This window comes from Cynocephalus volans, chromosome 3 (genome assembly GCF_027409185.1).
Source record: "Cynocephalus volans isolate mCynVol1 chromosome 3, mCynVol1.pri, whole genome shotgun sequence".
In the NCBI taxonomy this organism is placed as follows: domain Eukaryota; kingdom Metazoa; phylum Chordata; class Mammalia; order Dermoptera; family Cynocephalidae; genus Cynocephalus; species Cynocephalus volans.
The window spans coordinates 94,569,200-94,583,149 of NC_084462.1; the positions used below are offsets into that span (position 1 = coordinate 94,569,200).

At 38.4% G+C, this 13,950-nt stretch overlaps 1 protein-coding gene and 1 non-coding gene across 3 annotated transcripts in view; one reads left to right on the forward strand and one right to left on the reverse strand.

Moving 5' to 3' along the window:
• Nucleotides 1-13,950, forward strand: part of TTBK2 (tau tubulin kinase 2) — a 146,569-nt gene that overhangs the window by 64,204 nt on the left and 68,415 nt on the right. For both annotated transcript variants that reach the window (XM_063089106.1, XM_063089108.1), the window contains 2 exons: nucleotides 11,026-11,166; nucleotides 13,077-13,181. In XM_063089106.1, the coding sequence (XP_062945176.1) occupies nucleotides 11,026-11,166; nucleotides 13,077-13,181 (246 nt within the window). The remainder of the gene's footprint in view (nucleotides 1-11,025; nucleotides 11,167-13,076; nucleotides 13,182-13,950) is intronic.
• LOC134374166 (U6 spliceosomal RNA) lies at nucleotides 13,821-13,927 on the reverse strand. The gene has a single exon (XR_010023041.1). It is a non-coding gene; the product is annotated as a U6 spliceosomal RNA (small nuclear RNA).

The following is a 13,950-nucleotide window of genomic DNA, read 5'->3' on the forward strand; positions in this document are numbered from 1 at the left end:
CTTTTTTTTTTCCTGATTTATTTTTTATCTTTTACGTAAAGTTTTTTATTAGCATATTCATTATTACAAATCATGATTTTTGGAGGAGTTTCAAGATGGTGGTGGCTGCGGCGGTTGGCATGGAGTAGCTGAGGTGGAAAAGGCAGCCACTGGGCCTTAGGCAGCTGGGAAACTTGTGGACCTTCCTCTTGCTGTCTCTTAAGGGAGGACCGCTGCTGGTGGCCGGTTGTGGGGGCTGACCGCCACTTTGCCCTTGGTAGGAGAGGCTGCCTCATTTACAGGCAACAGCTTTGAAGGAAGTATGGAGCAGGAAAAGAACTGTTTCTTAGCCGCAAAAGCGAGTCTCTAAACAGGGAACACAGCGCCAGGGCTGCTGTTGATGCAGCCAGGATCCCGGAGGCCGGGGCCGCGCTGAAGGCGGCCAGCTGCCCTATTCATGATTTGAGGTTTCAGGCCGGCATAAAAGAAGATTCCTGGGAGCGCCTGAGCCGCGCCGCGGGACCGAGTGAGCAGCTGAAGGCGGCGGGAGCCGAGAACGGGGAAGGCAACAAACCAGAGGCAGAGAGGGAACGCCTGACCTGGCACAGCCCTGTGAGTGACCCCCGACCTGGCCCTGCTCGGGGGGCTGATGCCGCCCGGCTTCTGCCTGCATCACCGGGCCACTCACAGCCCCCGGGGCTGCCTCCATTTTCTCAGGTGGTGGCAGCTCCGGCCTGGCTCAGCCAAGCCTGTCCTCCTCGCCCGGCTCGGCTCCTCACTGAGCCTTCCCACTTGCTTGCCCCAGCGCGGGGCTTCCCGGGGCCTGCGGGCTGGCTTCCCCTCCCACTCCCTCCGTGGTTCTCTGGTGGTGCTGGAGGCGTGGGGCGTCCCCGGCCAGCGTCGGGAGGGCAAGGAAGTACAGGCGGGGCCGACTGTCACTCCACCACACCCTGGGCTCCAGCCCCCGGTAAACTTCCTGTTAGTAGGAGGCAGATACCATCTCTGAGGCCACCAGTTTGGAAAAACGCCTAACCAATTTCTGGTTAGGAATAGTGTGGTTGGAGAGTCCCCAAGTCCACTTGAACCTGCCGGAGAGCTGAATGCGGGCGGGCACCGGACTCGGTCCGCGCCGGGGGGGATACAAAGGTGAACAGTGTGCTGCGGGCTCCTCCCCCGAGGAGTTCACGCTCTGGTGTGGGAGATAAGACAAATATACAAATAACCGCGATACCAGGAGGAAGGTGATAAGTCCCGAGAAAGATCTACACAGTGCTACAAAGGCACCCAGAGCGACCGGTCGTCTGTGTCTAGCAGAAACCTGGTAGACTTCCTGGGCGAAGTGGTGCCAAGCAGGGTGTTGAAGGCCCAGCTGATAGGCGAGGGTTGCAGAAGACACGTCCCAGCCCAGCCCAGTGCGCACAGAGCGGGGAGACGTGTGGCCAGGGAGGCGGAGACTCAACAGAAACCACACACCCTGTGGGGTCGCCACTGCACGATCCAACAGCCCGGGACAGAGACAGGGAGAAGTCCTGCATGGGAAGTGAAAGCTCAGCAGAGATCACACACGCTGTGGTACGTGATCCAGCAGCCCAGCAGAGTCCAAGCTGACCAGAGAGGTGGCTCCCCGGAGAGGCCCAAGACCCGAGGCAACCGTTACACACAAGGCACTAGAGGCCAACTGAGCAGTCACGGAGGTAGCCATACCAAATTGGCAACCACAGCAACATCTTAGTTAGTCAGTAGTCTCAAACCGGTGGACTGTGAAACCCCCTGCCACAATGAATAAACATCAAAAAAAAGATACCAGAAATACAAAAAATCAAGAAAGTACACCACCAAAAGTTAATAAATCTCAAACTCTAGATCCTATAGAACAAGAAGCCCTTGAAATGACTGACAAGGAATTTCGAGTGATAATTCTAAGGAAACTGAATGAGATACAAGAAAACTCAGCTAGACATCATGATGAAATGAGGAAAAGTATATAGGACCTAAAAGAGGAAATGTACAAGGAAATCAATGTCCTGAAAAAAAATGTAGCAGAACTTGCCGAACTGAAGAAGTTATTCAGCGAAATAAAAGACACAACGGAGAGCTTAATCAACAGGCTTGTGGAAGTTGAAGAGAGAACCTCTGAACTTGAAGATGGGCTGTTTGAAATAGCACAAGCAGACAATAAGAAAGAAAAAAGAATCAGAGGCATTGAAGAAAATCTGAGAGAGATATCAGACAACCTTAAGTGCTCAAATATCCGAGTCATGGGTATTCCAGAAGGGGAGGAAAACGGAGATTGCATTGAAAATATATTCAACAAAATAGTGGCAGAAAACTTCCCAGGTATAGGAAAAGTCACCGATTTTCAGATCCAGGAAGCTCAATGATCTCCAAACGTATTCAGCCCAAAAAGGCCTTCTCCAAGACATGTTATAGTCAAATTAGCAAAACTCAGAGACAAAGAGAGAATCTTAAAAGCTGCAAGAGAGAAGCATCAAAACACCTATAAGGGAGCCCTAATCAGGCTAACATCAGACTTTTCATCACAAACCCTAAAAGCTAGAAAGGAATGGGATGATATATTCAAAATACTAAAAGACAAAGATTGCCAGCCAAGAATACTCTACCCTGCAAAGCTATCCTTCCGAAATGAAGGGCAAATAGTATATTTCTCAGACAAACAAAAACTGCGGGAGTTCACTACCACACGACCACCCTTACAAGAAATCCTCAAGGGAGTACTGGGTTTGGTTCCTGAAAAATAACTACCACTGCCATAAAAACCCAAGAAAAATCTGAACCCACTAGTATGATAAAAATGGCATTCATGAAGAGAAAACAAACAAACAAAAACGCTATTGACAACCTGAGGAACCAACAAACACAGAAACCAAATGGTAAATCAGAAAGCAAGGAACAAAAGACACCTAAGACAACCAAACAACCAATAAAATGCTAGGAATATATCAACACCTTTGAATAACAACTCTTAATGTAAAAGGCTTAAATTCCCCAATCAAAAGACACAGACTGGCTGACTGGATCAAAAAGGAGGACCCAGCTATATGCTGCCTACAGGAGACACATCTCACCCATAAAGATTAACATAGACTAAGAGTGAAAGGATGGAAAAAGATTTACCATGCAAACAGAAAAGAAAAACGAGCTGGAGTAGCTATTCTTATATCTGACAAAATAGACTTTAAACTAAAAACCATAAAAAGAGACAATGAGGGACACTATTAATGATAAAAGGACTGATCCATCAAGAAGACATAACAATCATAAATATGTACGCACCCAATGTTGGAGCAGCCAGATTTATAAAACAAACGCTATTAGACCTAAAGAAGGAAATAGACACTAATACCATAATAGCAGGGGACCTGAACACCTCACTGTCAATATTAGACAGATCATCTAGGCAAAGAATCAGTAGAGAAACACAAGATCTAAACAAGACTCTAGACCAATTGGAATTGGCAGATATCTACAGAACATTCCATCCAACAACCTCAGAATATTCATTCTTCTCATCAGCACATGGATCATTCTCCAGGATAGATCACATATTAGGTCACAAATCAAGTCTCAATAAATTCAAAAAAACTGGAATTATCCCATGTATCTTCTCAGACCACAATGGATTAAAACTAGAAATTAATAACAAACGAAACTCTGGAAACTATACAAACACATGGAAATTAAACAGCATTCTACTTAATGACATATGGGTCCAAGAAGAAATCAAGCAGGAAATCAAAAAATTTATTGAAGCTCATGAAAATAATGATACATCATACCAAAACCTGTGGGATACTGCAAAAGCAGTATTGAGGGGGAAATTTATTGCATTAAATGCTCACCTCAGAAGAATGGAAAGATGGCAAGTGAACAACCTAACACTTCACCTTAAAGAACTAGAAAAACAAGAACAATCCAAACCTAAAGTTAGCAGACAGAAAGAAATCATTAAGATCAGAGCAGAACTGAATGAAATTGAAAACCAAAAAAACAATTCAAAAGATTAATGAATCAAAAAGTTGGTTTTTTGAAAAGATAAATAAAATTGACAAACCATTAGTATGGCTAACAAAAAAAAGAAGAGAGAAGACTCAAATAACAAAAATTAGAAATGAAAAAGGCGATATTACAGCTGATTCATCTGAAACACAAGGAATCATTCGAGACTACTGTAAACAACTATACGGCAACAAATTTGAAAATCTGGAGGAAATGGATAAATTTCTGGACACACACAAGCTCCCAAAACTGAACCATGAAGACGTAGAAAATTTGAACAGACCAATAACAATAAAGGAGATTGAAGCTGTTATCAGAAGGCTCCCAACAAAGAAAAGCCCAGGACAAGATGGATTCACAGGAGAATTTTACCAAACATTCAAAGAGGAATTGACACCGATTCTTTACAAACTATTCCAAAAGATCGAAACGGATGCAAATCTCCCAAACTCATTCTATGAAGCAAACATCATCCTGATACCAAAACCAGGTAAAGATATAACCAAAAAAGAAAACTACAGGCCGATATCCTTGATGAATATAGATGCAAAAATCCTCACTAAAATACTAACAAACAGAATACAGCAACACATACATAAAATTATTCACCACGATCAAGTGGGATTCATCCCAGGGATGCAAGGTTGGTTCAACATACGCAAATCAATAAATGTGATACACCATATTAATAAAGTCAAACACAAGGACCATATGATCATCTCTATAGATGCTGAAAAAGCATTTGATAAAGTTCAGCACTCAGTCATGACAAAGACCCTCTATAAGATAGGTATAGAGGGAAAGTATCTCAACATAATTAAAGCCGTATATGACAAACCCACTGCCAATATCATCCTGAATGGGGAAAAGCTGAATGCTTTTCCTTTAAGAACAGGAACTATACAAGGATGCCCACTCTCACCACTCCTATTCAACATAGTGTTGGAAGTACTAGCCGGAGCAATCAGAGAAGAGAAGGAAATAAAGGGCATCCAGATTGGAAAAGATGAAGTCAAACTGTCCCTGTTTGCAGATGACATGATCCTATATATCGAACAGCCTAAAGCCTATACAAAAAACTCCTGGAATTGATAAATGATTTCAGCACAGTAGCAGGATGCAAAATCAACACACAAAAATCAGTGGCATTTCTTTTCTCCAGTAGTGAACATGCCGAACGAGAAATCAAGAAAGCCTGCCCATCTACAATAGCCACCAAAAAAATAAAATACCTAGGAATTGAGTTAACCAAGGATGTGAAAAATCTCTATAATGAGAACTACAAACCACTGCTGAGAGAAATTAGAGAGTATACAAGAAGATGCAGAGATATCCCATGCTCTTGGATTGGAAGAATCAACATAGTGAAAATGTCCATACTACCCAAAGTGATATACAAATTCAATGCAATCCCCATCAAAATTCCAAAGACATTTTTCTCAGAAATGGAAAAAACTATCCAGACATTTATATGGAATAAAAAAGACCACGCATAGCCAAAGCAATGCTGAGCAAAAAAAATAAAGCTGGAGGCATAACACTACCTGACTTTAAGCTATACTACAAAGCTATAATAACCAAAACAACACGGTACTGGCATAAAAACAGACACACTGATCAATGGAATAGAAGAGAATCCAGAAATCAACCCACACACCTACAGCCATCTGATCTTTGACAAAGGCACCAAGCCTATACACTGGGGAAGGGACTGCCTCTTCAGCAAATGGTGCTGGGATAACTGGATATCCATATGCAGGAGAATGAAACTAGACCCATACCTCTCACCATATACTATCAACTCAAAATGGATTAAAGAATTAAATATACACCCTGAAACAATAAAACTTCTTAAAGAAAACATAGGAGAAACACTTCAAGAAGTAGGACTGGACACAGACTTCATGAATATGACCCCAAAAGCACTGGCAACCAAAGGAAAAATAAACAAATGGGATTATATCAAACTAAAGAGCTTCTGCACAGCAAAAGAAACAATGAACAGCATTAAAAGACAACCAACAGAGTGGGAGAAAATATTTGCAAAATATACATCTGACAAAGGATTAATATCCAGAATATACAAGGAACTCAAACAACTTTACAAGAAAAAAACAAGCAACCCAATTAAAAAATGGGCAGAAGAGCTAAGTAGGCATTTCTCTAAGGAAGATACACAAATAACCAACAGACATATGAAAACATACTCAGCATCACTCAATATCGGGAAATGCAAATCAAAACCACACTGAGATACCATCTAACCCCAGTTAGGATGGCTAAAATCCAAAAGACTCTGAACGATAAATGCTGGCGCGGTTGTGGAGAAAAAGGAACTCTCATACATTGTTGGTGGGACTGCAAAATGGTGCAGCCTCTATGGAAAATGGTATGGAGGTTCCTCAAACAATTGCAGATAGATCTGCCACACGACCCAGCCATCCCAGTGTTGGGAATATACCCAGAGGAATGGAAATCATCAAGTCGAAGGTATACCTGTTCCCCAATGTTCATCGCAGCACTCTTCACAATAGCCAAGGGTTGGAACCAGCCCAAATGTCCATCATCAGATGAGTGGATACGGAAAATGTGGTACATCTACACAATGGAATACTACTCAGCTATAAAAACGAATGAAATACTGCCATTTGCAACAACATGGATGGACCTTGAGAGAATTATATTAAGTGAAACAAGTCAGGCACAGAAAGAGAAATACCACATGTTCTCACTGATTGGTGGGAGCTAAAAATTAATATATAAATTCACACACACACACACAGACACACACACACACACAAAAAAACCGGGGGTGGGGGTGGGGGGAAGAAGATATAACAACCACAATTACTTGAAGTTGACTCGACAAGCAAACAGAGGGGACATCGGTGGGGGGAGGGGGGAGGGAGGAGGGAGGTAGGTTTTGGTGATGGGCAGCAATAATCAGCCACAATGTATATCGACAATAAAATTTAAAAAAAACAAAAACAAAAAACAAATCATGATTTTTCTTTATGCCCTTTACCGGACCTGTCCCTACCCAAATCCCCTCCCTCCCACCTTTCTGCACTCCCCATCTCTAGTAACCTTAGGTTTGTTCTCTCCTTCTGAGATTTCAATTAATTTTAGTTTTTTCTTCTTTTCTTTCTTTCTCTTTCCCTCCCCCTCCCCCTCCCCCTCCCTCTCCCTCTCTCTCCCTCCCTCCCACTCCCTCCCTCTCCCTCCCTCTCCCTCCCTCTCTCTCCCTCTCCCTCCGTCCCTCTCTCTCCCCCTTTCTCTTCCTCCCCCTCCCTTCTTCCCTCTCCCCCTCCCCTCCCCCTCCCTCCCCCTCCCTCTCCCTCCCTCTCCCTCCCTCTTCCTCCCCTCCCTTCTTCCCTCGCCCCCCTCCCCCTCCCTCCCCCTCTCTTCCCTCCCTCCCTCTTCCTCCCCTCCTCCCTCTCCCTCCCTCCTTCCCTCTCCCTCCTTCTGCCTTCCTCTCCCTCTCCCTCCCTGTTCCTCTCCCGCTCTTTCCTTGTTTCTTAGCACCCAGTTATAAGTAAGAAAATGGAGTATTTTCTTTCCTAGTCTGACTTACTTCACTTAACATAGTTTTCTTGCTTATCTCTTACACTTCTTTTAATCTCTTGGTTCTCCCTCTGTCTTTCATTTACTCACAGTTTTCTTTTTGTTGTTGTATTTATTGTCATTGACAAAAAGTCATTTGGTCTGGCTGGTTAGCCCTGTTGGTTAGAGTGCAGCCTTATAACACGAAGTTCATGAGTTGGATCCCCATCCCCATACTGGCCAGACACCGAAGAAAACCAAAAAACAGAACAAAGCCCAAAGGAATCATTTGACATGCAGAAATTTCCATATTTTGGATTTTGCTGATTGTTTCTCTGTGGTCGTGTTTATCATGTTCTTCTGTTTCCTGTATTTCCTATAAGCTGATAATTAGATAATATTCCAGTTGTGTTTTATTTGGCAAGGATATTTTGGAAGTGGGTTGTGTGCTTTCTATTCCATTACATCATGGTGCAGTGTCTGGTTTTGTCTCTTTTAATGGTGCTAAGAGAGACACCATTGATCAGTGGGTTCAGGGACTGTCAGCCTGATCCATCCATTTTAAAGTTCCTAATGGTTTTATCAACACATTAGAATCATTGCTTAGATCCATTATTTCAATGAGGGGTTGCATATATACTATTCTCTTCTTTTAAAAAATTTTAAAAAAATATTTGTTATTAGCATATTCATTATTATAAGTCGTGATTTTTCTTTATGCCCTTTACCCAATCTGTTACTCCCCAAAATATATACTATTCTCTCATTTCTACTTCACTTATTAGCTGGCATTTTTCTTTAAAAAACATTCAATCCACTATTATATTGTTTTGAGGTACATTTTGTATAGAAAAGGTAGGACTCTCATTTGATTGTCTTAATTTACTGGTTTTCAAAATAATAGTTCATTCCCTAATATTTTCCTAAGGAGACTAATGAGCCTTCTCTCTCTTTTTAAATATAATTATGAACTCATGGATTTAAGATTCATAGTTGATGTCTTCCAATCATTGCAGTTGTTTTTCTTTTTAATGTTCAAATTGTCCCATCATTGGCTAGCAGGTCATCCTTCAAGTAGGCTTCTAATTCATTTTGACAAGATAAGGCTGCAGCAGTCTTTGATAGCATCTTTATTTTCTGGTACAACTCCATGTACCAGGCTCATTTTGTTTATTTCATGCTGCAGATCTCGAATCAGCCATTTCTTCATTAAACCCTGGTTCCTTTTAATAGGAAATAGTATTTAGAGACCACAATCTAGATGGTGTGGGTGCATTTTGCAATTGGGTTGGTAATTGTTTTTAATTCTTTCCAAGTGGGTGTATTCAGGAAATATTTTTTTTTTAAAGAGAAAGTATGCTGTGGTTCATATCAATGTTTCTAATTCAAATTTACAATGATAGAAATGCTAATAACTTAAAAATTTGTTTTATCTCTTTGCTCTTATGTACTTTTTAATATATATAGATGAAATGCTATGATTGGAATTTACATGAAAACAATCCAGTTTGTATGTGTGGGAGGGGAGAAGGGTATGTGTGAGGAAGTGGATAATAGATGAAACAAAATCCTTCATTTTTTAAATGGTTGCATATTAGTCAGTAGGATGATTATACCATAATTTATTTAACCATTCATTTGTTGAAGGACATATAGATTATTTTCAATTTTTTCTGTAACAAATAATAACCATTAGTAGTATTTACTCTGAAGTATAATTTGGTGGGTCAAACCTGCATATATTTACCATGTTAATAACTCTTTTTCCCATTCTCTTGTCAGCTTTATATTTATTTTTTCAGATTTTGCCAATGGATACGTTAGATTTACATTTTAAAATATTTGGCTTTTAAATCATTACTAATATCATAAATCAATTTTACTGATTTCTTTTTGAAGTTTTTTACAATGGTGGAAATTGTTTACAAATAAAGTTCTAATATTAGGTATATTTTTGGCAATCAGAATGTTGGTTTTTGAAGAAAGTACTATTGGAATGCTAATACAATTTATTAGGGGGCTGGCCAGTTAGCTCAGTTGGTTAGAGTGCTGCCTTGTAACACCAAGGTCAAGGGTTTGGATTGTGGTACTGGCCAGCTGCCAAAAACCAACAAACAAAAAATTATTAGGTACTCTCATGGGGTTATAACACTCATTGCTCTAAATTGGTGCTTATTTTGTATTTGCTAGGGATGCAGAGAACAACAAATTTCCCTGATATTGAAAAATAATTGTAAAGATAAATACCAATTAAATGCAGCTTGGAAAACTGCATTTTAAAAAGAATGTATGAAGTATTAAAGGCTCTTGACTTTTTCCTTTTTGGCTAAGCTGGTACTGGGATTGAACCCTAACCTTGATCTTATCACCATCACTCTCTAACCAAGTGAGCTAATGAGCCAGCTATGAAAGGCTTCTGACTTTACTGTAATTTTTAAAGTCTTAGATTATTTGAGTAGTATTTAATATTTGGAATGATGCTTAAGTAAGCTAAGAGTTTATTACTTTTTCAAAAGTGAATCAATGATGAAGTGATGGAGTAATGTATTAGTAGCATGGTAATCCAAACATACACTACAAAATTTAGGAAATAGAGAGATGGGGATATTTGAAGTGATAGGAGAGCCAGTCTCTACGTTTTGGGAGGTAGAACTGCAGGGTGTTAGCCCTACTCTCTTGTTCAGATTACTGGTTTGTTGTCTAAGTGGCAAGGAACTTTCTTTCTGAAAAAGCGCTGTAGAAAAAGGACACCTTTCAGTCAGTCAGACTTAGATTTGAAAAACAGATTTACCTTGAAAGGTTAACATTATGTAACCTCTTTGGACCTCAGTTTCCTCCTCTATAAAACAGGAACAGGAGCAACATCTATTTAAGGTGCTGTGAATACAGTCATGAATGTAATACATTTGGCACAGGCTAGATAGATATATCCATTGCTTTTATATACTGCTACAAGTAATTGAGTGTTTGTCATATCATATTTGGTCATAGTAACAAAAGTTAGCATTTGTTGAGTACCTAATGTATACCAGACAGTATTCTAAAAACTTTACATAGATCTTGTTTAATCTTCACAAAACTGTGAGTAGGTATTATTAGCCTCCTTTTATTAGAAAACTGATACAGGAAAGTTAAGTAGCTTGTATAGGAGTATATGTTAGGCAGTAATGAGGAATTACTTGTCTGGGTATATATATTTTATATCTTTTTAAATAATCCAGTCAGTATTTTGTTATGACATCAGAGATAAAGGGAAACATGATGAATCAGAAATATGATATGCTCAAAAACTGGTTATTCTTAAATTTGTTGAAAACATTCATGTTATTAAGAGAATCTCTTCTGTTGCGGGGGTGGATCACGATTTGGGTAAAAACCTTGCTATTTCAGTCAAAACATTTTTTAATGGTAAATGAGTAATTTCCAAATCTTTCTTACAACAGAGTTTTAGGACCATATTTGAAAGTGTTCATTTGGTTTTCACAGGGTCGGAATCTGGCTGATCTTCGCCGTAGCCAGTCCCGGGGCACATTCAGCATTAGCACTACTCTTCGGCTGGGTAGACAGATTCTGGAGTCTATTGAGGGCATCCATTCTGTGGGATTCTTGCACCGAGACATCAAACCGGTAGGGGCCTTCTCCAGTCAGAGCACAGAATGAGTTGTTTGGTACTCTCAATGTTATGATGGGTCACAGTAAATTACAAATGTAGTCTTCTGTATTTTCCAGGTTAAATACAAAGTAATATTTCTATTTCAGTGGAGACCTGGAAGCAAAAGTATAATTTACCTCTTTATTTTTTTAAAGTGATAATTACTACAACTTATTTTTAAGAACTTTTCTCATATAATGATAATGTTGCTCAGCAGCCAAATTAAAAGTGGTTTATGTTTATATTGTTTGTTAACATTGCTCATTACTTGGCCTTATACCAAAATTGGTAGGTTTTTTTTTTTTTTGGATTTTCTCTCCCTGATGTTGGTTAAAAAAATATGTATTTATGTTGCTTTTATTTTATTTTATTTTTTTAACTTGATATTTTTTACTAAATTGACTCCCTTTTATTTTATTTTGTTTTATTTTATTTTATTTTATTTTATTTTAGGTGGCTGGCTGGTACAGGGATGGAACCCTGGACCTTGGTGTTATCAGCACCATGCTCTAACCAACTGAGCTTCTAGTCAGCCTGTATGTTGCTTTTAGATGTTTGCATTGTGTTCTTTTTAAACTATTTCTCAAGTCACAAATTGCATTTAGGAGAAAACATCAATTGTGAAAGACCTTATTTTTCTCATGAGTGCTGCTGTGGAAGTACAGTGTTCTTTTGTTATTCTGTTTTTCTTGGAAATTGTCATTTTCATAACTGTGAAATATGCTTTTATTTTTTCCTTTTCAGTGTTTTATTGTTCATAAGGGGAAATGACCCATTTCTGATACACTGTATTTACTATAAATTTATCATATATTGGTGCAGTTGCAAAGTGTAGTCATCTGTTACATGATTTCTAAAATTAAATAGTTTACATGAAAATGCTAACTAAAATTAACATAGACCAATTTAATGTAATGTAGCATTTCTTCTGCTCTTATTTTTAAGCATCAATGTGAGAATCATGGTGATTGAAGAGTTTCGATTTTCATCCAACAGCTCCATAAGTAGAACAGTATTTTAAAAGAAGAGCTAACAATTATCTAGTAGTTTGGCTTTTACTTTCACAAAATCTCTTACTTACATATCCATCTTTGCAAGTTGGTGATTATTTAACATTATATTAATTTTTATTAAGGGAAGATGCAAAGTATATTTTCCTTGTTTGCTTTGAAATGTTTTCTTAAATTTTATTTTAATTTTAGACTTAGTGACATTCAGCTTTATGATGCTTTTAGGAAATTCTTCTAAATTTCTGAGACTTTTTTCCCCCTGTTTCTATTTTGTGTCATTTTAAAAAGTGGAGGTTGGGTTTTCTTTTTTTTTCTTTTTTGTGGCTGGCTGGTATGGGGATCCAAATCCTTGACCTTGGTGTTTATGACACCATGTTCTAACCAGCCAGTGCCCCTGGGTTTTCATTTAAGTAATGACTTAGACTAGAATTTCAAGGAACTTAGAGTTCTGAATCTAGTTAAGTCAATATTGTATTGTGTGTAACTTTATACAGTTGTTTAAATTATTTTTTGCTCAATGTTTACCTGGTACTAGGCATTAATAGAATCCACAACTAAATAATATATTAATATCTAGTAAACATTATTGATAAGAATAATATATTTGGAACACGTGTTTTATATATATATATATATATATATATATATATATATATATAATTTTTTCAAAATTATTTATTTATTTATTTATTTTTATTTTTAATTTCTTGGCAGCTGCCTGGCATGGGGATCCAAACCTTGGTGTTACAAGGCTGAGCTCTAATGGAAAGTGTGTTATATAGATTTAAAATAGAAAAATTAAAATATGGGAAGAGTAAGATGTAAGGATTGAGTGTTATTAAGATTATGTATGTTTTTCTTCTTTGTTTTTCTAGTCGAACTTCGCCATGGGTCGCTTTCCTAGTACATGTAGGAAATGTTACATGCTTGATTTTGGCTTAGCTCGACAATTTACCAATTCCTGTGGTGATGTCAGACCAGTAAGATTTTTCATATTATTATATATTTGATGATTAACCTATTATTTATAGTATGTCTCCTTTTAGAGAAATGATAATTATGTATCAGATGGATGTTATGTAAGAAATGGCATATGGGATTTTATGATTAAATTACAGTTTTGTTGTTTTTGCCCACTATTTAATTAGATTATTTGTTTTTGTACTGTTAAGTTGTTTGAGTTCCTTGTGTGTTTTGGATATTAATCCTTTGTTGGATGCATAGTTTGCAGATATTTTCTCTCACTGTGTAGGTTGTCTTTTTGCTATGCAGAAGCTTTTTAGTTTGATATAATCCCATTTGTTTATTTTTCTTTTTGTTGTCTGTGCTTTGGGGGTCATATTCATAAAGTCTTTGCCCAGACCCACTTCCTGAAGTGTTTCCCTAATGTTTTCTTTTAAGAGTTTTATAGTTTCAGTTCTTATATTTAAGTCTTTAATTGATTTTGAGTTGATTTTGGTATATGGTGAGAGGTATGGATCTAGTTTCATTCTTCTACATATGGATGTCCAGTTTTCCCAGCATCATTTATTGAAGAGGCAATCTTTCCCCCAGTGTATGTTCTTGGTACCTTTGTTGAAGATCAGTTGACTATAAATTTGTACGTTGATTTCTGGGGTAAAAATATGTAACACTTCATGAATTTGTGTGTCATTCTTGCCTAGGGGCCATGCTAATCTTCTCTGTATTGTTCCAGTTTTAGTATAGGTGCTGCCAAAGTGAGCACAGGAATCCCATTTCTATTGCATG